At 43.7% G+C, this 22,803-nt stretch overlaps 2 protein-coding genes across 2 annotated transcripts; one reads left to right on the forward strand and one right to left on the reverse strand.

Moving 5' to 3' along the window:
- Positions 1 to 1,363: 1,363 nt before the first annotated feature.
- Positions 1,364 to 6,406, reverse strand: LOC308396436 (E3 ubiquitin-protein ligase TRIM21-like). Its single transcript, XM_080881729.1, has 2 exons — positions 6,272 to 6,406; positions 1,364 to 3,724 (listed from the first exon to the last, which is right to left on the reverse strand). The coding sequence occupies exon 2, from the start codon at positions 3,713 to 3,715 to the stop codon at positions 2,057 to 2,059; it is 1,659 nt and encodes a 552-aa protein (XP_080737855.1). The 5' UTR covers positions 3,716 to 3,724; positions 6,272 to 6,406; the 3' UTR covers positions 1,364 to 2,056.
- A 5,755-nt stretch (positions 6,407 to 12,161) lies between these two features.
- LOC308409968 (uncharacterized protein) lies at positions 12,162 to 20,885 on the forward strand. Its single transcript, XM_080902976.1, has 6 exons — positions 12,162 to 14,449; positions 15,985 to 16,341; positions 16,440 to 16,535; positions 16,846 to 17,169; positions 17,896 to 18,228; positions 20,470 to 20,885. Exons 1-6 carry the CDS (start codon positions 14,413 to 14,415, stop codon positions 20,817 to 20,819), a joined length of 1,497 nt encoding a protein of 498 aa, XP_080759102.1. The 5' UTR covers positions 12,162 to 14,412; the 3' UTR covers positions 20,820 to 20,885.
- Positions 20,886 to 22,803: the final 1,918 nt, after the last annotated feature.

Raw genomic sequence — 22,803 nt, forward strand, 5'->3', positions numbered from 1 at the left:
GGCTGTCACAACGTATAAGACTGGGGAAACCTGCATTAAGCTGGAACTGAAAAACACTATGTCCAGATAAACACAATCAACTTTTGGAGAAAAATAAAAGATTCTTCATCAGACTAACAACTAAAAACATGACACTTACCTTAACAGTATGGGCTACATCAAATATATTCAAGACCGACAACAACACTTCTCACTGCTGCTAATTTTAACAAAACTAAACAAAAAGTAGAAAAAGGCAATTCACCAAGTCTTGAAAAGTAAAACTGAAAAATAGAAACACAGAATAAAATAAAACATCCATCCAGATCTTTACCACCAACAACATAAAATCTATCTTAATTAAATGGCCAAATTCTCCAATAAATTAGCAATAATAAAGTAAGAAAAAATAAGACATTCAATTTATGGACGCTCAAATTAACAGAGCGACATTAAACGCACCTCATTGCCTGCCGTAGCGTTCTTCGCAGCTGCACTTCACCTCAAAGGTCGGTTAATACATCGGATTTAACTTAACCAAAGTCCAATTAAAGGAAAATAAATGTTTCTAACAAATACAATGAAGAAGATTAAAATAATTCACTGTCAGTTACTGTCGCTGTGAGTTTGACGAGGTCAGCTGCTTCATTTGGTTCTGCCTAAAGTTCTCTCAGTGATCCAGTGTTTATATGATAAGATACGTGTTTAATGCAGAGAGTTGGAATTACAAGTTGGTAAGAAGCTTTTTAACAAAGGTTTGATTTAAGCTTTAAGTTCAAAGGTGAAAGAAATTTCACGTTTGATGAAGGAAGATCAAGGCTAACAAGGACATAGGTCAAAGGTCAAAATAAGGTGAGAAAATATAATAGATATATATAATCAATCAATAAGGTGAAAATATCAGATAAAAGGGTTTATTTGGTTATAAGGAATAAAGAGGTCAAAGGTCAAAACAAGAGTACTGTTAAGTTAAAATTAAAGGGTCAAAGGTCAGATTAAACAGGTTACACAGAAAGGATCGGCAAAACTTAAACAAGGATAAAGAAATAATACATTAAACAAGGAAATAAATTAAAAGTCTGAGTTAATGAGAAATTAAACGTTTAAATCAGGTTAAGAGTTAAATTTTAAGCTTTTCTTAGTTAAACTAAATAAAATAATCAGAATAAACGATTGGAGGAAAAAAGCAAAGATGTTGTGATCAAATAGTTTGTACGGCAGAAAGAAAAACATGTTTCAGTAGATTGTATGTTGGAAACCACAGTAGACACAGTAGACTCAAATCATTGTTACTGAGGAATTCTGCCTTAAACAGTAAAGTGTTCTTTAACAGTGTGTGTGTGTCTGCAGCTGTTCTTTGTGTTGTTGCTGCATCGTTGCCTCAGGGGGAAAGTTGTGTGTGTGTTATGCAGACTAGCAGAGACTGCAGCTGTCAGCAGCCACACACACTTTCTATTCTTCAAATCAAATCACAGTGAAACATGTTCACTGACAGCTCAGCTTCAGCATCGTCTTCATGCTGTGACTGCAGCCGTTCAACTCTGTTTGTCTTTAACCCAAATCATCACAACATGCAAATATAATCATCAAAATGATGTGACTGGAAGGATGCAGCAGTCTGTGCTCCACCTTTCTCCTCCACACCTGCAGGTGGAGAACATGGATGCATGAATCTCTACAGAGTTCTTTGAATATTATCCGTCTCATCAGTTTTCAGTGAACAAAACTCCTCACAGAGCCAAAATAAGCAGTTTGTATCCAACATAACTCAGCTGGACTCTGATGCTCCGTATAACAGCCACACATGAGTCTGGATTCACTCAAAGCATTGAACAAACTTTATTGGAAATGAAGCTTTTGGACATTTGTTCTCTGATATTTGCTCTTCAGCTCGAGTCTCCATCAGTGGGAACATTTCCTGATTCAACTTTTCTTCTGTTCAAATCAAACTCCATGAGAATCAAAGTGTGAATCAGAGTCCTGATGATCAGATTCTATAGAAACATGGAGACTGTAGAGGATTTACACTCAATATGTTCATTTGTTCCCTTCAAGAAAAATCAATCAGTTCATCAAATTAAATCAGTCGTTGATCAGTTTGATTGACAGGACAGATGATCAGAGGTGCAGAGTTTTTACCTCCATGATTGAAACAGGGACTGAAGAATGGGTGGAGTTTGTGAGTGAAGGAGCAGCCAGTAAAGGAGTAGATCAGAGCTGCAGCACCTACATCATAAAAGGAGACCAGACCCTCCTCATAATCCACAAACACCCCCACCTTCTCAGGACCAGGATGGAGACAGAGACGGACTGAAGGGTCAGCAGCAGCTTTGTACTCATTTCCATTTCTCAGCCTCACAGTCCAGAAACCATCCTGAGGTCTCGCTGTGATTCCTCCCTTCCTGTTGATCGACTCTGTGGCCACTCCTAAAGTCCACTCAGTCTTTCCTTTAACCTGAACCTCAAAGTAAAATCTGCCTGAAGAGAAACTCTGCTCTCCTAAAACACAAACACACACAGAAAATCTCTCTGGGTTGTCTGGAAGATTCTTCCTCACATCACCACAGTACACTTGTTTTCCATCATCAGACAGGATGAGATAAGGATTTGCTGTATCAGGATCCAGAGTCACATCCACCTCATGCTGCTGCACCCTCTGCAGCTCAGCCTCTAACAGCTTCTTCTTCATGGGTTTCCAGACTGTCTCCTCCAGCTGAGCCACAGCTCTCCCCACAGTCCCCTCATATGATGGTGGATGAACTCTGACCTCTGTCCAGTCCTTGCTGGGTGGAGCAGCTTTCAGGGAGGAGAAGCTTTGGAGGAGGTGGAGGTGGTCTTCAGAGCGTGAGAGCTGCTCCACCTCAGAGCTTCTCTCCATCAGCTCAGAGATTTCCTGTTCCAGATCTTTGATGAGACCTTCAGCCTGTTTCTCTGTAGCTTCCTGTTTGTCTTCGATCTCCTTCATGAGCTCCTTCAGGCGTCTCTCAACAGACTCCATCAGAGCCGTGAGGACCTGAACACCTTCTGCTTTCTGTCTGTCTGCAGCATCTTTACTCATCTTCACCGACTCTGTGATCTCCTGAATCTTCAGTCGTCTCTTCTGGATCATCTGCTGAATCTCAGCCTCTGTCTTCTCCAGCTCTGCCTTCTTTCCTTCATATTCTTCTCTCAGAGGAACAAACTCGTGGTTCTTGTGGTCTAAAACAGGGCAGAGCATGCAGACACATGTCTGGTCGGTCTTACAGAACAGCTGCAGAAGGTTATCGTGCTTCGTGCACATCCTGCCTTCCAGGTTCTCCACAGCATCAACCAGCTGATGTCTTTTCAGACCTTTCAGTGTCAGATGAGGCTCCAGGTGAGTCTGACAGTAGGAGGTCTGACACACCAGGCAGGACTTCAGGGCCTTCAGTCTGGTTCCAGTGCAGACGTCACAGGGAACTTCTCCTGGTTTGGCAGCTTGTTGCTCTGAGCTGCTGCTGCTGGCTTTCTGCTGAGCTTCACGTCTGAACTGAGCAACCATCTCAGAGATGAAGGTGTTGATCTTCAGCTGAGGTCGAGTGTAGAAAGGCTCTTTACACATGGGACACTGACAGCTCTGACTCATGTCCCAGTGCTGACTGATGCAGGTTTTGCAGAAGTTGTGTCCACATGGTGTAGAGAGTGGATCAGTGAACACATCCAGACAGATGGAGCACAGAAACTGATCTTCAGATCGCAGATTGCTGGCAGCAGACATGTCTGCACTCTGAGGGAGAAAGAAGAGAAACATTTCATTCAAAATTCACTTTAAATTTCATTTTACAAAGAGAGAAACAAGCGTCAGTAGTCTGAGGAGCTTGGAGAGAAAAGTGTCTGGACTTCTTTAAGTTTCTTTTCATCACAGAAGCTTCTTCACCTCATCCTCAACACGGACCAAGGAATGAATACTGCACTTTTGGAAGAACTCCCTCCCCTGCAGCCTCTTATCGTCAAAGGGACGGAGGTGGGGAGGGCAAACAGCCACAGATTCCTGGGACTGCAGGTTACATCAGACCTGAGCTGGACTCTCAACACTACAGCAACTGTGAAAAAAGCCCAGCAAAGGCTTTATTTCATTAGGCTGCTCAGGGAAGCTGGCATGAACCACCACCCTCTCACCCAGGCCTGCAGAGGACTGATAGACAGCATCCTCACCGCAGGCATCACTGTCTGGTATGGAAACACTACACAGACAGAGAGGAAGGCTCTGCAGAGTCAGAAAGTCTGCAGAGAGGATTATGGGAACAACACTTGCATCCATGGACCTGCACATACAAAGCTGCACATACAATCTCAGACACAACAGAGCGGACAGCAGCATCACACACAGAACACGATTCTTCAACAGCTTCTTCCCCACAACTGTCAGACTGACGGCAAACAAAAACACACTGAACACTTAAAATAACACAGCACTACTTAACCTCACTTTGAATGTATCATCGGTTCACTGACCATCGGGCAATACACTCACAACAGACTTGTGAAACAGATCTGTGGAACAAATGTGCAATACTGTGAGTGCGATAAGAGGTAGAGAACTACACACTCTCTGTACATTTTCTTCTTTTTCTTTGTATATAGAAAATAGTACGACTACCCTACTCCGGACTTCATTTCTATCCTTCTGCTTTTTCTGTCTTTATATTGTTAAAGTGTGATTTGACTTGGACAGCTCTGCACAAGTATTCCACTGTGCATGGACTGTTGGTCCTGTGTGCAAATGTCAAAATAAAAATCTTGAACCTTCAGTTGTCAGAGTAACTGGTGGAGACCCAGCAACACACTCAGACACAAACTGGTTCATCTCAAACACAAACTGAACAACGTCGTGTCTGCTGTACAGTGCAGCGTCCAGATGAACAGGATCAACACGATGAACATCTTTTTAACAGTCGTTACAAAGATGTGAAGTTGTTTGGCTGACACAGACAAACAGTATCCCACATTCTTGATTTTTAGCTCACAAACACGTCTTATAAGGACTTATTGATCCTGAAATGTTGGAGGTTTTAGCTCTTTAAACAGTAAAGCTACAGGAGGATACAGATAATTATCAGGAAAATGTCCTCGGTTTGTTAAAATGATCCCGTCCGATAACACACGAGAACAATAAATGTATAATTTTCTGTTGTAACCCACAAACTGAACGGTCACACTCATCTTTCATGTTGTCACTAAAACATCACTCCTTCCACGTCTAGTTGGTCGTGATGGAGGCGGAGTGCGTTGGGTCCACTTTCCCTGCCCAGCCGATGTTCCTGACGCAGGGAAACAGATCCTGTTGGGGATCCCTACCTCGGCACAACACCTGCCATGGTCTTTGCACACTCACCACAGTAAATGCATCATGTTGTCAGCTTTACAGTATCATAGTCAGAGAAACTGGTCAGGCCGCTCTCTTCCAAATGTCTACACTTCACCCTTTTACTGTCAGTGGGCTCAGAGTCCATCTAATGTGGCTCATTATCTGATGCCGTCTGCAGACCAGTGTTAGACACTGAGAGGTTGATGGCTCCGTGTCAGAGCACCGGCCTTAACGAAAAAGTTATCAATCGTTCTTTTCATCTTTTCTCATTACCCACAGCTACATCCACTCCTATCAGGCTGCTCACCTCTGCTGCGACGATTCAAACAGCCGGAAAGTAAATAATTTGGAGACGGTGCGTTTGTGTCACAGTGAACAGTGAAAACAGAGACTTTCTAAAACAATGATGCATGTTAGTCATGTGATGCAGGCATGTGACCAATTAAACAAAGATAGTGGAGAGCATTATACAGCAGCAGTTTTGACAGTCCTATTAAAGATGAATATCAGTCTGCACATGCTCCACAGAGCTTTTCTTCAAATTCTTTAATTCTCTCTCGCTTTTGCAACTTTGTACTTTTGTGTTACTCGCAGCAACAACTCCACCTCATTGTTAGTCCATTTTAAAACTCGGTGCTTTTCCTCCACCTCTGCTGCGACGTTTCAAACAGCCGGAAAGTGAATCAGCGGCAGACAGAAATGAGACCGGTCGAATCGTCTTGCGTTTCACGCATGCGCAGGACTGGAACGTAAGCGTTTTCAGCCGTCTTAATGTGGACGCACAACTCTGTGAAAACGACTGAAAACACCAGTGTGGACGCGGAGCGCTGTTTTCAAATCTATCCGGGCGAGTGTGGACGTAGCCTAAGTGGCACCATGGAGAAATGAGGTGGCGCTCTAGACCCTGATGAAGTGAACAGAGTGAAGATTTGTGTAGAAGCAGGAAGTGTGATCAGCTGCACTCACCACTGTTGCTGAGAGGAACCTGATGGACTCCAGTGAATCTTCTTTTAGAGACAAACAGGACTCGACTGCAGCTCTGCTGCTGCTCTCTCACACTTTCACTTCTGCAAAATGACGTTGAGCTTCTTGTTTTTCAGGTGTTGCTCCGCCTCTTCTTGCCTCTCCCTTTACAGGAATCAGCCGGTCTGTACTCAGTGACTGTGTGCAGCGGGTGGGAGGAGTGAGGAGTGGTGTGTGGGTTCACACAGTAATGACGGCCTCAGGTGATCAGGAGAAACTCACCTGGATTTCCTTTTTCCACAGCAGACTGAGAGCTTCAGGTGGACCCTGAAGGAGGTCTCAGACACAGGTGATAAAAGTACACACAGTCTGTACTGAAGTAGAAGTACTACTGTTAAAAATACTCCAAGTACTAATTCAACTTCTTTACTCAAGTAAAAGTAAAAAGTACTGGCTGTGAAATGAGAGTAAAAAGAGCTGATTGAAGAACATTTCTAACACGTGTTTATACAAAGCTAACTGAACCATGTGCTGCATCAACGTGATAATAAAATAATATTCCATCCATCCATCCATCCATCTTCATCCGCTTTATCCGAGGCCGGGTCGCGGGGGCAGCAGCCTAAGCAAAGAGACCCAGACCTCCCTCTCCCCAGCCACCTCCTCCAGCTTATCCGGGGAATACCAAGGTGTTCCCAGGCCAGCCGAGGGATATAATCTCTCCAGCGTGTCCTGGGTCTGCCCCGGGGCCTCCTCCCGGTGGGACATGCCCGTAACACCTCACCCAGGAGGCGCCCAGGGGGCATCCTTGTCAGATGCCCGAACCACCTCAACTGGCTCCTTTCGATGTGGAGCAGCAGCTGCTCTACTCTGAGCCCCTCCCGGATGGCCGAACTTCTCACCCTATCTCTAAGGGAGAGGCCAGCCACCCTTCTGAGGAAGCTCATTTCTGCCGCTTGTATCCGCGATCTCGTTCTTTCGGTCACTACCCACAGCTCGTGGCCATAGGTGAGGGTAGGGAGGTAGATCGACTGGTAAATTGAGAGCTTCGCTTTTACACTCAGCTCCCTCTTCACCACGACAGACCGGTGCAGCGTCCGCATTACTGCAGCCGCAGCCCCAATCCGTCTGTCGATCTCCGGCTCCCTTCTCCCATCACTCGCGAACAAGACCCCGAGATACTTGAACTCCTCCACTTGGGGCAGGGACTCATCCCCGACCCGGAGTGGGCACTCCACCCTTTTCCGGCTGAGAACCATGGCCTCAGATTTGGAGGTGCTGATCCTCATTCCCGCTGCTTCACACTCGGCTGCGAACCGTTCCAGTGCGAGCTGGAGGCCCTCACCCGATAAAGCCAACAGAACCACATCATCCGCAAAAATCAGAGATGGGATTCTGAGGCCACCAAAGCGAAAGCCCTCCGCCACTTGGCTGCGCCTAGAAATCCTGTCCATAAAAATTATGAACAGAACCGGAGACAAAGGGCAGCCCTAGTGGAGCCCATCACCCACCGGGAACGAGTCCGACTTATTGCCGGCAATGCAAACCAAGCTCTTACAACGGTTGTATAGGGATCGAATGGCCCGTAGCAATGGGCCAGACACCCCATACTCCCGCAACACCTCCCACAGGACACCCCGAGGGACACGGTCGAATGCCTTCTCCAAGTCCACAAAAGACATGTAGACTGGTTGGGCAAACTCCCATGCACCCTCAAGTATCCTCGAGAGGATAAAGAGCTGGTCCAGTGTTCCGCGACCAGGACGAAAACCGCATTGTTCCTCCTGTATCCGAGGTTCGACTAGCGGACGAACTCTCCTGTCCAGCACCCTGGCATAGACTTTCCCAGGGAGGCTGAGGAGTGTGATCCCCCTGTAGTTGGAACACACCCTCCGGTCCCCCTTCTTAAAGATGGGGACCACCACCCCGGTCTGCCAGTCCACAGGTACTGCCCCTGATCTCCACGCAACATTGCAGAGGCGTGTCAACCAGGACAGCCCTACAACGTCCAGAGCCTTCAGGAACTCGGGGCGGACCTCATCAACACCAGGGGCTCTGCCACCAAGGAGTTGTTTAACTGCCTCAGTGACCTCGCCCCCGGAAATTGGCGGGTCATTCCCCTCATCCCCAGACTCTGCTTCTTCCTCGGAAGACGTGTCAGTGGGATTAAGTAGGTCCTCGAAGTATTCCTTCCACCGCCTGACAATTTTCTCAGTCGACGTCAGCAAAATAATATTATTCACTTTATTTCTGTCTAAATTTGAATTCCAATAAATATTTTAGCTTGAAATAAGTGAAAAAAAATCTGCCAATGGAACAAGTTAAAACTCTCTATTTTTTCTCTGGTTTCAAGATTCACTGTCTTGAAAAAAGTTCATATCTGGTGGCAGACGCCCTCAGACATCGGTGCGTTGGTGGTTCTTTGTGTCTGGGGATGGGCGTCCAGGTACACACCGGTTCACTCCTTGGCGGCCGCTTATCAGAGCCTGGAGCCTGGAGCCTAGAGCCTGGGGCTCGCTCGGGCCACTTCGGGGGTGGGGTGCCCTCAGCCTCTCAGCCTGGGGCTCGGTCACTCAGGCACAGCTGGCTGCCGGCGGAGCTCACGGGCGCGTCACTGCAACCCCTCCTGGCTTCTGCTCCGCGGCTGCTGAGTGAGCCCTCATCTGGGACTCTCCTCAGCTCTTTCTGGGACAGTGGCGCGTCCATGCTCACAGGTGTACACACGGGTGCTCACACACACAAACTACACCCTTTTTGGCTCCTACCTTAAGGTCAAGGTCAAGGTCAAATTTATTTATATAGCACATTTCAAACAGCCGATGCTACACAAAGTGCTTAACAATATAAAAATGGTATTAAAAAGCAACAATGTAATACAATAATAACAATAAAAAACAATAATAGGACAGTAAAAGAATTAAAACAATAACTAAACTGATTCAAATAAGATCAAAATGCTTGGGTCATAGTTTGTTAAAAGCCAGGGCATAGAAATGTGTCTTTAGTAAAGATTTAAATTGCTCAAGTATTTGTGCAGATCCAATATTTAAGGGGAGACTATTCCAAAGTCTGGGACCTGCCACAGAGAAGGATCTATCACCACGGGATTTGAGGTTAGTCGGTGGGATGGACAGCATTAGTTTTGAGCTAGACCTCGTGGTTTTTCCTGGAGCATAGGCAGAGAGGAGCTCAGACAGGTAAGGAGGGGCTCGGGCGTTAAGTGACTTAAAAACAAAAAGTAAAAGTTTAAATTGGATCCTGTAGGAGACAGGAAGCCAGTGTAAAGAAGCTAAAAGTGGGGTTATATGCTCTCTCCGTTTGGTACCAGTTAGCAGGCGAGCAGCTGCATTTTGAACCATCTGAAGATGATGGATGGTGGCCTGATCTAGACCATAATACAATGAATTGCAGTAGTCCAATCTGCAAGTAAGAAAAAGGTGAATAACACGCTCAAAGACATTAGCCGGAAGGTATGGCTTTACCTTGGCTAGCTGTCTTAACTAAAAAAAACAGGACTGAACTACTGCACTCACCTGCTTATTCAATTTAAAAGAACCATCAATATAGACACTGAGGTTTTTTACATGTGTTTTACAATACGAGGAAAGTAGCCCAGAGTGCTGTCGATATGATTAAAGTTGCCAAAAGTGACAACCTCAGTTTTATTTTCATTTAGCTTTAAAAAATTTAATGACAACCACTGTTTGACATCATCAAGGCAGCATAATAAGAGCTGGGGATGGTCTGACCCTGCTTTTAAAGGTAGATAAATCTGCAAATCATCAGCAAAACAATGAAATGAAATGCTGTACCGTGACAAGATGGAGCCCAATGGCAACAAATAGAGTACGAACAGGGCAGGACCCAAAATAGAGCCTTGAGGTACATCGTATTTAAGAGGGGCTATTTTGGAGTTGTGGGGGCCCATACTGACTGTGGGGATGAACAAAAAGTATTTTACCAGCATAATATAATCTGCAGTATGATCATTGCTTTAACAATGTAACAGATAGCTTTAAGATGGCCTTAAGATGTTTATGATGATGTTAGCAGTTATAACTATTTTATACATATTGCAAATCTGTGCTTATTTGAGTTGATGTTCAGGTTCTTTAAAGGTTTGAAGCTTCACTGACGTGACTGTTCAGATGATCCATGTTGAGGGAAAACTAGAACATAGAAGGATTGCAATACATGCTTACAAAACACTTATATCAGGTTATTTTTAATATCTTTTATATGCTTCATATTTTTATATTAAACTTTTAGTAGAGGTTCTTGGTTAAAACATTTATTTAGTAGAAGACATACACATAGTCTCAGTGAGCCTCTGGTCTGGTAAAAGGTCAGAAGTGCGAGAGGTGACATAGAGGCTGAGTGAGGTCGTGACACACACACACACACATGAGTTAGATTTATTTAGAGGAGAGAGGTTAGTCATGTCTGGATTGTAACGGCGAAAGTGTCTCTGAAAAAAGAAGAACCGTTCCTTGTTGTCTCAGCAAGAAAGAGGAACTGAAAGGTAGAAAGGAAGTCCCGGCCATGAAAATAGAAAATGATGTTCTTTCAAATTGGGTGAAAAGTCAGTGTGGTGTTGATTTGACGTATGTATAAAATGTATCTGTGACGTTGAAGGGGCGTCAGTAAATTTAAGCCCTGATGGTATAAAATATCTGTTTATGCTTTGATTAAGTTGAAGATCAATTGTTGTTTCTAGTGATCTTCCCACGCGTGAATTAAAATCATTGTTTGACTTCACCCGGCCGGATCAGTGTGGTTATTCTTCGATCACCTCTTGTATCCTTCCTCAATCTTTGAACCTTAACATGACATAAAAAAAACCTTTCTGACAGATAGGACCGAAACCACTGTAAGGCAGATCCTTTTAGGCCAGCATGAAATTCTAGCTGTGATAACAGGATGTCATGGTCGACCGTGTCAAAAGCTGCTGACAAGTCCAACAATAAAAGGGCAGCAGGGCTGCCAGAGTCCAGAGTTTAAAGAATAGCGTTAAAAATCCTTAAAAGTGCCGTCTCAGTGGTATGTAGTGGAGGCCGGAGACAGCCCTGATGCCAAAGGATCCCAAGAAGCAAGTGTTCTCACCCAAATAGCTCGGTACTTCATATAAGTTCCTGTTAGGCATAGCAACAAAGAGGAATAAGGATTAATATGTGAGTGGGGCACACAAAGGAAAACTACACTGACCAACATCTGCACCACCTGCATTTACTACAAGAAAGCCTATGACTCTGTGCCTCACACAGGGATCCTGGAAGTGCGCAAGATCAACTGGACTGCAAGGACCTTCATAAGTCACCATCAAGTGCATTATTTACCAAGGAGTTGCTCTGTCCTCACAGCTGTTTCTTGAAGACGTTTCATCTGAGAAGCTTCTTCAGTTCTAGGGTTGAACCGTGGAAAATCCCAGATTTAAGCCCTGTGGGAGTGTCCCCCCAAGAGGGACAATGGTGTGAAAACGGGTGTGGGTCACAATCAGCCAAGGTTTTTGGGTGAGTTCATTGTGAAACCTAACGCCACCATATCATGTGATTTCCTGAGGTCAGATGGCCCAGGGTGTGAGTGGGCGTTAAGGCGTCTGGGAAGGATCTCAAAACTGGATTATAGATGGCATATAGTTGGTGTTGTAAACCACCGCCTCTGTTCAAAGATGGTCGCTCACAGTGGACATAGATGGCTTGTGAACTTTTTTTAGGAACTGCATCACATGACTGTGTTATGATCGTGCTTTTAGATTTAACAGCTGCCTTTGATACAGTGGATCATAAGATTTTAATTTGCAGTTTAGAGCAGGTGGTGCGTGTTAGGAGTACTGCACTGCAGTGGTTCAGATCCTAATTGGCAGACCAAATTTTCTCTGTGAAACTTGGTGAGCTTGTATCCTCTGCTGCTTCTTTTCAATGTGGGGTTCCACAGGGTTCAGTTTTAGGCCCGCTTCTTTTCTCCTTATATCTGATACCACCCGAGTATATTTTCAGGAAACATCGGATTTCTTTCTACTGTTTTGCCGATGACTCCCAGATTTGTTTCCCTCTTAAAAGATAAATGGTTTCTCAGTAGGCCCTCTGCTCAGATGTCTTGATGAAATAAGGGCCTGGGTGCCTTTGAACTTTTTACATTTTAATGAGCAGAAAACAGAAGTGATGGTTTTTGGTGGCACTTCTGAGACCACTACTATGGATCTTGGTTTGCTGGCACAGTTTGTTAAACCAATCACCACTAACCTGGGAGTTTAAATGGAGGCAGATGATGAAGTTGAAAGCCAGGTCAGAGCTGTTGTAAAATCTGTCTTTTTTTCATTTGAGACAACTGGCAAAAATAAAGCCCATCTTATCAGAGCAGCTTTTTGAGACAGTGATCCATGTCTTTGTTACATCTAAGATAAGAGATGAGATAAGATGTACCTTTATTAGTCCCACATGTGGGAATTTTCTAGACTCCATTATTGTAACGCACTTTATAGTGGGGTTAGTGATGCATCTGTTAGGCGTCTGCAGGTTATGAAGCACATCTTTTAACTGGAACAAAAAGGTCTGAGCACATTACCCCCATTTTAATTTCACTCACTGGCTTCCTGTCACAAACTGGTAGTAGGAACTCAAGAGCAGAGCGGTGTGACGTCTCCAAAAACAGTTTATTTACAGCACCAGTGCACGATATATACAGTGAAGGGAAAATCCAAACTCCAGGGAATCACAGGGAAGCGCTCTCACACTCGCTCACGTCTTCTTGCCCAAACCCACACATGCTCACACGACAGGGAGGTCCGGGGAGGAAAGTCTGTAGCAGAGGAAAGGGAAGTCACTCACAAATCACGAATCACAGGTATACTCAAGCACAGGTTCACAGGAGCTGGGAGAATCACTAACGTCTGTAGTACAATCATCCAGCGATGAGAGGATCTGTGTTCCAGCCTGAAATAGTGCTCCAGGTGATGACAGCTGATTGTTGTCAGGTGTGTGGGCCAAGGGCGGGAGCCCACATTGAGCTCCGCCCAGGCAGAGAGAGAGAAAACCAAACACCACATGCAGCCTTGTGGGGCCGGCCGGGCAGGCACGGAGACCATGACACTACCTGTACATTTTAGGGTCCTTCTTAAAGTTCTCTATTTGTTTTTAAATCTCTTATAGCCTGCCCCCACCTCTCTGAGATGCAACAGCCATATACACCTTCCCACTCCCTTAGTAAGCATTAATTTGCTTTGGCTGTAGCAGCTCCAAAGTTGTGGAACGATCTGCCCTTGCACATTAGGCAGGCTTCTTCTCTTTCTGAGTTTTAAACTCTTCTTAAAACACATTTTTTTGCTGGCGTGTACAGCATTTTGTGAACCCTGGTTTTATTTTAAAGGGCTTTATAAATAAAGATGGTGTCATGCAGTATGGTAAAGTTAAATTAACACCTATAATTCACAGTTAAATAACAGTGGCCATTATGAAGTGTTACCCACTCAGTTCCTTTCTGTTACTGAATGAACTCCCACTGGTAACCATCAGCCTTTGGTGTGTTTGATTTGAGTATCACTCCCTCTGGTGGGCTGTACAGGTATTACATGTGAATGGCAGTAGATTTTTTGTTGTTGTTTTTGCTGTTTTCTTCAGTTTTGTAACTAGAATTTAAATCTATCCTATAATATTTATGATTAAAAGTTACATTTAAAGAGAAGTGAAAATAAAGATCAATCCCAGCTGTGCTTAGATGCACTTAGATGGTGGGGAAATAGTTAAAAGAGAGTGGGAATCAACAGATCCAAAACTGGAAACATTTAATTTTAGTGTTTCATGTTGAAAAAGTGTCATGATTAAAGTTATGCATAACAGATTAAAATCACAGATTTGAAGCAGGAAGTTTTTAAATGTGCAAATAGGTTATTTAGGTTTTTACTCTAATGAATGCTTCTTTCATTCTAACAGTTTCTTCTTTACTGGCTGAGGCTTTTGTGAACACTCCTCCTCCTCCTGCTTTTAAAGAAGTGTTTCCTCTTCCTGAATGAAAGCAATCCACAGGTGTGCTGTGTGACATGGAGAGCAGCCAGAAAACACCTTTGGCTTCTTGGCAGGATTATTTAATCTCGTAGTCGGTTCAGGTTGAAGATTAACTTTGTAGATGTCTACTCTCTGTATAGCAACATGAAGATTTTGGATTTGTTTGTGATCCTCCTGTACGGTAAGAAAAGTTTCTTTTAAACTTGTGACACACACACATATTTACACAAGCACACACACACTGGTTTTGCTTACAGAAACAGTCAGACAGGTTTGTGCATGTTGATCTGGAAGATAAGTTCTCAAATGCCGCAGGTTATTCTCGCATAGTTAAAGCCAAAAGAGAGAATTGTTTTTTGTTTTAGGACCAAGTGTATGTTTGCACCAGACTTTTACCATAAGAAGTATGTAAATGAGAAAAAACTGAACTGTAGTCCTCTCATTTCTTTTAAAACAATGACGGGACTCAAACACAAACACACTGAAGCTGAAGTCCAGCTGTAATCCAGGCCTGAGTTCTGAACAGTAAGACAGTCAGTGGGTAAAATATCACAGGCAAGGGGGAGAGATGACAGACAAAATATAAAAACAGCAAAGGTAAACACACACACACACACACACACACACACACACACACACACACACACACACACACACACACACACACGGCATTATTATAGACAGGAGAAACGTCTTGGAAATAGTCTTTGAGCATGAAGAATCCACATCTGTCACTGGTGGGCAGATAAACTGAATCCGTTGATGCAGCCATCCTTGGATGTGTATCTGAGGCAAATGATCAGACGGAGCAGGTGGTGGTCAACCTCCCGAGCAAACCACACCTCATCCAAAGTTTGGGCATGGAGGTGGTCACCACGTACAAGCTGCTGGGTGTTCACCTTAACGATAACCTGGACTGCTCAGAAAACACTCAAACTCGGCACAAGGACCAAAGTCGACTGTGCTGACAGGCTGAAGTCTGCAGGACATTACTGAGGATGTCTGCAATCTTTTATCCAGAGCTCTGCTGTGGAGGCGGCAGCAGAGAGAGGGGCAGGTAACGGCTAAATAGCCTGGTGAAGAGGGCCAGCTCTGTCCTGGACAGTCCCCTAGACCCCATAAAGGAGGTGGGTGGGCTATTATGCACAACATCTCTCATCCCTGCATGAGACTGTGGACGGAGACTGTGGACGGAGACTGTGGACGGAGACTGTGGATGGAGACTGTGGATGGAGACTGTGGATGGAGACTGTGGACGGAGACTGTGGATGGAGACTGTGGATGGAGACTGTGGACGGAGACTGTGGATGGAGACTGTGGACGGAGACTGTGGATGGAGACTGTGGACGGAGACTGTGGATGGAGACTGTGGACGGAGACTGTGGATGGAGACTGTGGACGGAGACTGTGGATGGAGACTGTGGATGGAGACTGTGGACGGAGACAGTGGACGGAGACTGTGGACGGAGACTGTGGACAGAGTGCTATCACAGGTCCTTCATCCCGACAGAAGCCAGGCTGCAACATTATAAACAGGATAAACACTGTTTAGAAATATGTGTGTATAACTATCACTGCCTGCACTTTATGTGCACATAAAACATCTTGTGTTATTTTTCTGCACATAGCAACCATTTGCACAGAATCTTTTTATTATTTATTTTTTCTATTTTTATGTGGGATCAATAAGGTCTTTGTCTATGTCTGTGTCCTCAGTTTCCCAGTGTGCCTCAGGTGTGGAGGTAGTAGAGGGGGCGGAGTTTGTTCTCCTGCCCTGTGAGTATCCTACTTTTGAAGAAAAAGAATCCACAGCTGTGTGGAGTCGCTATGACCTCAATCCCTCCACAGTGCACCTGCGTCGACGAGAAGGCGATGACCTCCAGAACCAAAATGACCAGTTCAGCGGCCGAACATCCATGAATCCTGACGCTCTGGAAACCGGAGACCTCAGTCTCACTCTGAAAAAGCTTCAGCTGTCTGACAGCAGCAGCTACACCTGCACCGTCCGTAAGTTTGGAGTAGAACTGGGTCAGTCAAGAGTGGAACTGCAGGTTCAGCGGGTCAAAGGTGGAGGTCAGTGCAAAGAGATTCAAAATCACATATAGTGTCACAGAGTGTTAATCATTTTATGTTAACATCATGTAATGTTCATGTTTTCATTGTGTTATAAGTTCCCATCAGTGTCCCAGTGGCTCTGGGTGTCCTGGCTGTAGTTGCAGCTCTCATCGTGGGTGTTGGAGTTTACTTCAGAAGCTATTTTAAGAAAGGTATGTTGTGTGTGTGACGTGTTTGCATTGTGAATAATCTGAATCATCCCTAAACCTCAGATTTGTTTTACTTGACTTGACTTGTAGTGTTTTTTCTTCTTCTTAATCTATTAGTTATGTTAATAGGTGGTTTTAATTGTCTCCTTTCTTTCAATAAAACACAAACCAGTGTTTCCCCATGTTTCATGTTCTTAAGGAATCCTCCAGCGCATTTTGCAGAACAGGCTCCCCTCACACACTTTACATGTCAAACATGGGGGCTTTGACAGACTGCGCGCACAAATCATTATTTGTTTTTCTTACTTCACAGTCTCACAGGTGGATGTGGATTCGGGGGTGGAGTCTGTTCAGCTGCCCTTTATAACCACAGGTCACCGACATGAAGATGTAACTGTAGAGTGGACTGACAGCTCCAACAGGATAGTGCACGTCTTTAAAAACGGCTCTGACCACCTTGAAAAACAGCACTGGTTTTACAGAAATCGAACAATGATGAGGAAAAACCTGCAGATAGCTGTGGACCTCAGCCTGACTCTGAAATACCCGACAAACAGAGACGCACTCACCTACACCTGCACCGTCTACAGGGGGGAAAACATCCTAAAGAAGAAACAAGTGAAGCTCTACGTCAGAGGTGAGTGCTGTAGACAGAAGATGAAGATGTGAGTCATGAATTGAAGAGCTTGGTGACCACACTGATAATCTGTCCCTGAGGTGAACAGGACTTGATGAGTGAGCTACAGTAAGATCTATTAAGTTAGGTTTTTCAACCATTACTTTTTTATCAGCTCAAACTGAAGATGTGACACTAGTCCGAGAAATTGAGGAGTTTAAGAGAAATTTATGAAATGATTTAGAATGAAAATATTATAATGATAATGTTTTTGAGTCAATGTCAGCCTGAAAGCACCAGGATTTTGAGGATCAGATGTTTTTGTGGGAAACTCACACGAGCTTCTTCTATTTCTTCTATTCCACATTAAACAACCTCATTAAAATGCTGCACGCTTTGTCTGGGCCTGCATAGCCCAGAATAATAGCTTATTTAACAAAAGTTCATATTAATCTGCATGTAGAGAGAAAATTCAAAGGAAATATTAAGTAGGCAAGCTCCCATGACAGTCTATTAACATTTCCAGTTTGGGGTGTAGGAAGTGAAGATAAAGACAGATGATAAATTTCTTCCCATAATTGATTTAGGACACCAAAGATAACACAGTGTCTGCACAGAGGAGCAACAGGACAAATCCCAGGCTGCAGCCAGTCAAACATGTTTTCAGTGCAGATGTTTCACTTCATCCAAACAAAATGTTCTGATGATGCTGTGTTCAGCTCATTGTGGTATTTTTTCTCCTCTCAGTCCCCCAGGTGGAGGTGGAGCAGGGGGTCAAGTCTGTACAGCTGCCCTGCAAAACCAAACTTCACCTGCCTGAAGATGCTAAAGTGGAGTGGACCTGCATTTACATCCGGACCACAAAGGTCCACGTGAATGAGAACGGCTCTGACCAGCTTGAAGAACAAGACCACTTTTACAGAGACCGAACGAAGATGAATGAAGACCTGCTGAAAACTGGAGACCTCAGTCTGACCCTGAGATACCCCACAGACAGAGACAATGAAGTCTACACCTGCACCGCCTACAGCAGCGAGGGAAACATCCTGCTGAAGAGAGAAGTGAGGCTTCGAGTCAAAGGTCAGAAATGAATTTAAGTCAGTTATTTATACAGCACCAAATCACAACAACAATTGCGTCAAGGCACTTTATATTATAAGGTAGTTCCTTCAATAATACAGAGAAAACAGAGAAAAACCCAACAATCATATGAGCCCACTATGGGTAAGTGCTTTGGTGATAGTGGGAGGAAAAAATCCGTTTTAACATGAAGAAACCTCCGTCAGAACCAGGACTGGGGCGGCCATTTCTGACCCATTCCAACAAAACGATGGCTGATAAACAGACATGCTGTGGTAGAGAGGCAGAGGTTATTAATGACTAATTATTACATTCAGAGAGGTGTATTAGTGTATTAACACATCATCACAATCACAATCAACACAATCATCATCTCGGCTCCTCTGACGACCTGTTTGCTGTTGCATGCTGCTGAAAGGCAGTGGGGAGAGGGGACACTCGGGCAGTGCATTTATCACGTATAATGTGTTTCCTGGATACACTGCTGCTTTTACAGCATTCAGAGATCGATGGCTCCGTGTCAGAGCTGGCTATGAATTTCAGACGGCTCAGACTTTAACTTAACAAAAAAGTTATCAATAGTTCTTTTCATCTTTCCTTATTACCCACACCTACATCCACTCTGTCAGGCCCAGGCTGCTCACTAGGGCTGGGTATCATCGCTGATTTCTATAATCCCTTTGATTCCGATTCACGAGGTCCCGATTTGATTCAATTTAGCCTCAGACAGTCAGAAATATTATAATTCTGATCATTTATCAGTATTGATACATGTGAGACTTCATCACAATTGTGAGCATCACAGCAGATGTCTTTGTGTGAAAGTAACTGAGGATAAAACACAGAAAAACATGAAGGAGATTTTCCTGGTCTGGCGTTTTATAGCAGATAACCTTAAAAATATTCTGCAGTAGATCAAAAACTGTAGAAAACCATGAATCGACATATGAACATTACCTGATGCTGCTGAAGTGAAGCAGAGCAAAGTTACAGAGGTTCTTTTTAAAAGTGGAATTAATGATAACATTTATCAAATGTGAGTTGTAGTTTGGATCTTGTCTGTGAAGCTTCTCAGTGATCCAGGTCATCGTAGCCTAAGGAGTGTGGAAAGGAAAAACATCTGGACTTCTTTAAGTTGCTTGAAGACGTTTCACCTCTCATCTGAGAAGCTTCTTCAGTTCTAGGACCTAATTGGTCACACTCTAGGGACTCCCCGGCAGCCTACACCTATTGCAGCATAACTAAGGGAGGATTCAGGGTCACCTGGTCCAGCCCTAACTATATGCTTTAGCAAAAAGGAAAGTTTGAAGCCTAATCTTAAAAGTAGAGATAGTGTCTGTCTCCTGAATCCAAACTGGAAGCTGGTTCCACAGAAGAGGGGCCTGAAAACTGAAGGCTCTGCCTCCCATTCTACTTTTAAATACTCTAGGAACAACAAGTAGGCCTGCAGAGCGAGAGCGAAGTGCTCTGGGTAAACTGGTGTAAGATCCAATAAAGTGTCATCTTGTCATTATATGCTCCACTTTCTTGTAACTAGTTACCAAAATAGATTGTACTGATACAATACAATAGATACTTTATACACAAAATGAGTTGAGATCAGGAGTATCTGTACTTCATTGATTTGATTGATCGCAATCTGTGTGTTACATGAACACACAGATTGTAGTTTTGGGTAAGTTTAAGGGTCCAAATATGTGTTTCATTCAATGATATACAGATGAATTTACACTTTTTATGTAATCTTTCTTTTTTGGATTTTTTGTTAATAAATGGTAAATGGCCTGTATTTATATAGCGCTTTACTCAGTCCCTAAGGACCCCAAAGCACTTTACATTACACTCAGTCACCCATTCACACACACAGTCACACACTGGTGATGGCAGCTACAGTGTAGCCACAGCCACCCTGGGGCGCACCGACAGAGGCGAGGTGATAATTTGTCTCCCTTTATTAAAATCAAACTACCATAAAAAATTAGAGACTCATTCTTTCTTTGTGAGCAGTCCCACTCAAATCCTACTAAAGTGGACTGAAGGCAACAATTCAAAAGAAATGAAGAACAACCAATAAAATACATTAATCCTGAATTAAATGAGTGTAGTATATTTCATCTTTAGGAAATCAACACAAGCAAAGACAAATATCATAGTTTGAGCTTAAAATTGAATATTAAAGTTCTCTTTGGAATCATTGAATAAAACTGCTGCTGTGTCATGTTGTGTTTGTTGTCCTCTCAGTCTGTCAGGTGGAGGTGGAGGAGGGGGCGGAGTCTGTCCAGCTGCCCTTCACAACCACAGAAAACCTGCCTGGAGATGCTGAAGTGGAGTGGTGGCGCTATGAACCTGAACCACCGATGACTGTTCACAAATATCACGCCGGCTCTGACCAGCCTGACGCACGAGACCAGTTTTACAGAGAGCGAAACGAAATGAGAGACGACTCACTGAAAACTGGAGACCTCAGTCTGACCCTGAAACTCCCCACAGACAGAGACAGTGGAAAGTACATCTGCAGAGTTGAGGGGAAAGGGATCAAGAGAAAGAAAACAGTTCTGCTGAGAGTGAAGAGTCAGTGCAAATACCTATGAAATATTTCTTACAGTGTATTTGTTTATAAAATGACAATAACAATAATTAAATGTAAATATCAGACTGCAGCATCTATAAAGAAGCTTAATAAGGTGTTTTCTAGATTCACTGCTGTCTGTACAGCTCATGTTGTGTTTGTTGTCCTCTCAGACTGTCTGCTGGAGGTGGAGGAGGGGGCGGAGTCTGTCCAGCTGCCCTTCAAAACCACACAAAACCTGCCTGAAGATGCTACAGTGGTGTGGAAATGCATTGACCCTGTACCATCAGTGTTGGTTCACATGTATAAGAACGGCTCTGACCAGCCTCACAAACAGCACCAGGTTTACAGAGACCGAACGAAGATGAATGAAGACCTGCTGAAAACTGGAGACCTCAGTCTGACCCTGAAACAGCCCACAGAGAGAGACAGTGGAGAATACATCTGTAATGTCTGCAGCAAAGAAAAATGCATTTCAAGAGAGACCACGGTGCTATTAAAGGTCAAAGGTCAGTATGAAAATATAAGTTTGTCTCTTGTTGTCTGTCCCTGTCTGACTGTCTTGTCTCTGCAGGGAGAGTTCAGGTCCAGGATCAAACAGGGGACATCAGGAACAGAAGCAGCTCCATTGATCCGACTCCTCTGATGGCTGATCAATCAGTTTGATCTGTGCTTAGTTTAGGATCAGCTTTTAGTTCAAGTTAAAATCAAAGTCCCTTTCTCATGACTACACTTTAAGAAAGGGACTGGAGCACACCAGCCTGCATGGCAGAGTTCCAAGACTTTTGGGGAAAAAAACCCTGGACTGATGAGTGTGTGTCATTACACACTGCATTTCAGAAAAGGAAGCTCATACCAACAGTAAAATATGGTGGTGATAGTCTGATAGTCTGAGGCTGTTTTGCTTCCTCGGGACCTGCAAGACTTGCCTCCCTAAATGGAACCATGAATTCGGCCCTCTTAAAGAAACAATTCTTTAGGAGACTATCTGGCCATCCGTTCTCATCTGACCTGAAGCGCACTTGGTTTCTGCAGCCGGAAAATTATGCAAAACACCCAAATAAGTCAAAGTTCTTACCTGAATCTGATTTATATCCTGTGACATGACCTTAAAAAGGTGGTTCATGCTTGAAAACCCAGCAATGTGGCTAAATTACAACATTTCTGCAACAGTGAGTGGGCTGAAAATCCTCCACAGTGCTGTTAAAGATTTATTGCAGGTTGTTACAAATGCTTGGTTGCAGTTATTTATTAAATTCAGGGGGCAATAGCTTTTTCTGACATGTTCATCTAGGTTTGGGTTTTTCCCCTTAATAATAAACACATTTATTTAGAAACTGCATTTTGTATTTACTTCTGTTCTTTGTATAATATTGTAATTCAATTAATGTTTTATCACTCACCTTTGAAAGTTCAGGTCAGGGGTTAACGTGTAATAATGAGAAATAACAGAGAAAAACAAAAGGAAGGTGCAATGAGACATAGGAAATCATGATTCATGGCAAATGAAATTTATCAATAATTGAAAGCCATCCTGACAGTTATTACAAATTAATATTAGCAGGTTCAGTCCCAACTGATGACCTATAAAGATCTGTGTCATTACCAAAGTGTCACAAAAGAAACATCTCATGATGGGTAAACCAGTGAGCTGTCTCAAAACCTTCACAACCGTATTGTTGCAAAACATACTGAAGGTATTGGTTCTAAACTACTGGAGGTTCTAGTGAGCACTGTTGGGTTCTTAATGCAGAGGTGGAAAGAACATCATTTCACCATATATAATAATGATCAGAAGAGTTGTTGAAGAGCCAAGGTGCTACAGAAAAACCTGGAATCAGCAGGTACAATTGTTTCAAGAAGGCATGGCATGTAGGTCACCATCCATGGTGCCATTGCTGAAGAAAAAGCATGATGAAGAGCATTTAAAGTTTGCTGAACATTTAGAGAAGCCAGTGAAATATGGTCTGGTCAGATGATCATATGATTGTTCGGTTTTTCTCTGT

Source organism: Rhamphochromis sp. 'chilingali' (genome assembly GCF_963969265.1).
Source record: "Rhamphochromis sp. 'chilingali' genome assembly, chromosome: 1".
Classification (NCBI taxonomy): domain Eukaryota; kingdom Metazoa; phylum Chordata; class Actinopteri; order Cichliformes; family Cichlidae; genus Rhamphochromis; species Rhamphochromis sp. 'chilingali'.

Coding starts and splice junctions, on each gene's coding strand:
- LOC308396436 (XM_080881729.1), bottom strand. CDS start 3,715: ATGTCTGCTGCCAGCAATCTGCGATCTGAAGATCAGTTTCTGTGCTCC.
- LOC308409968 (XM_080902976.1), top strand. CDS start 14,413: ATGAAGATTTTGGATTTGTTTGTGATCCTCCTGTACG. Junction 16,536..16,845: donor CAGAAGCTATTTTAAGAAAG/GTATGTTGTGTG, acceptor CTTACTTCACAG/TCTCACAGGTGGATGTGGAT. Junction 17,170..17,895: donor AGTGAAGCTCTACGTCAGAG/GTGAGTGCTGTA, acceptor TTCTCCTCTCAG/TCCCCCAGGTGGAGGTGGAG.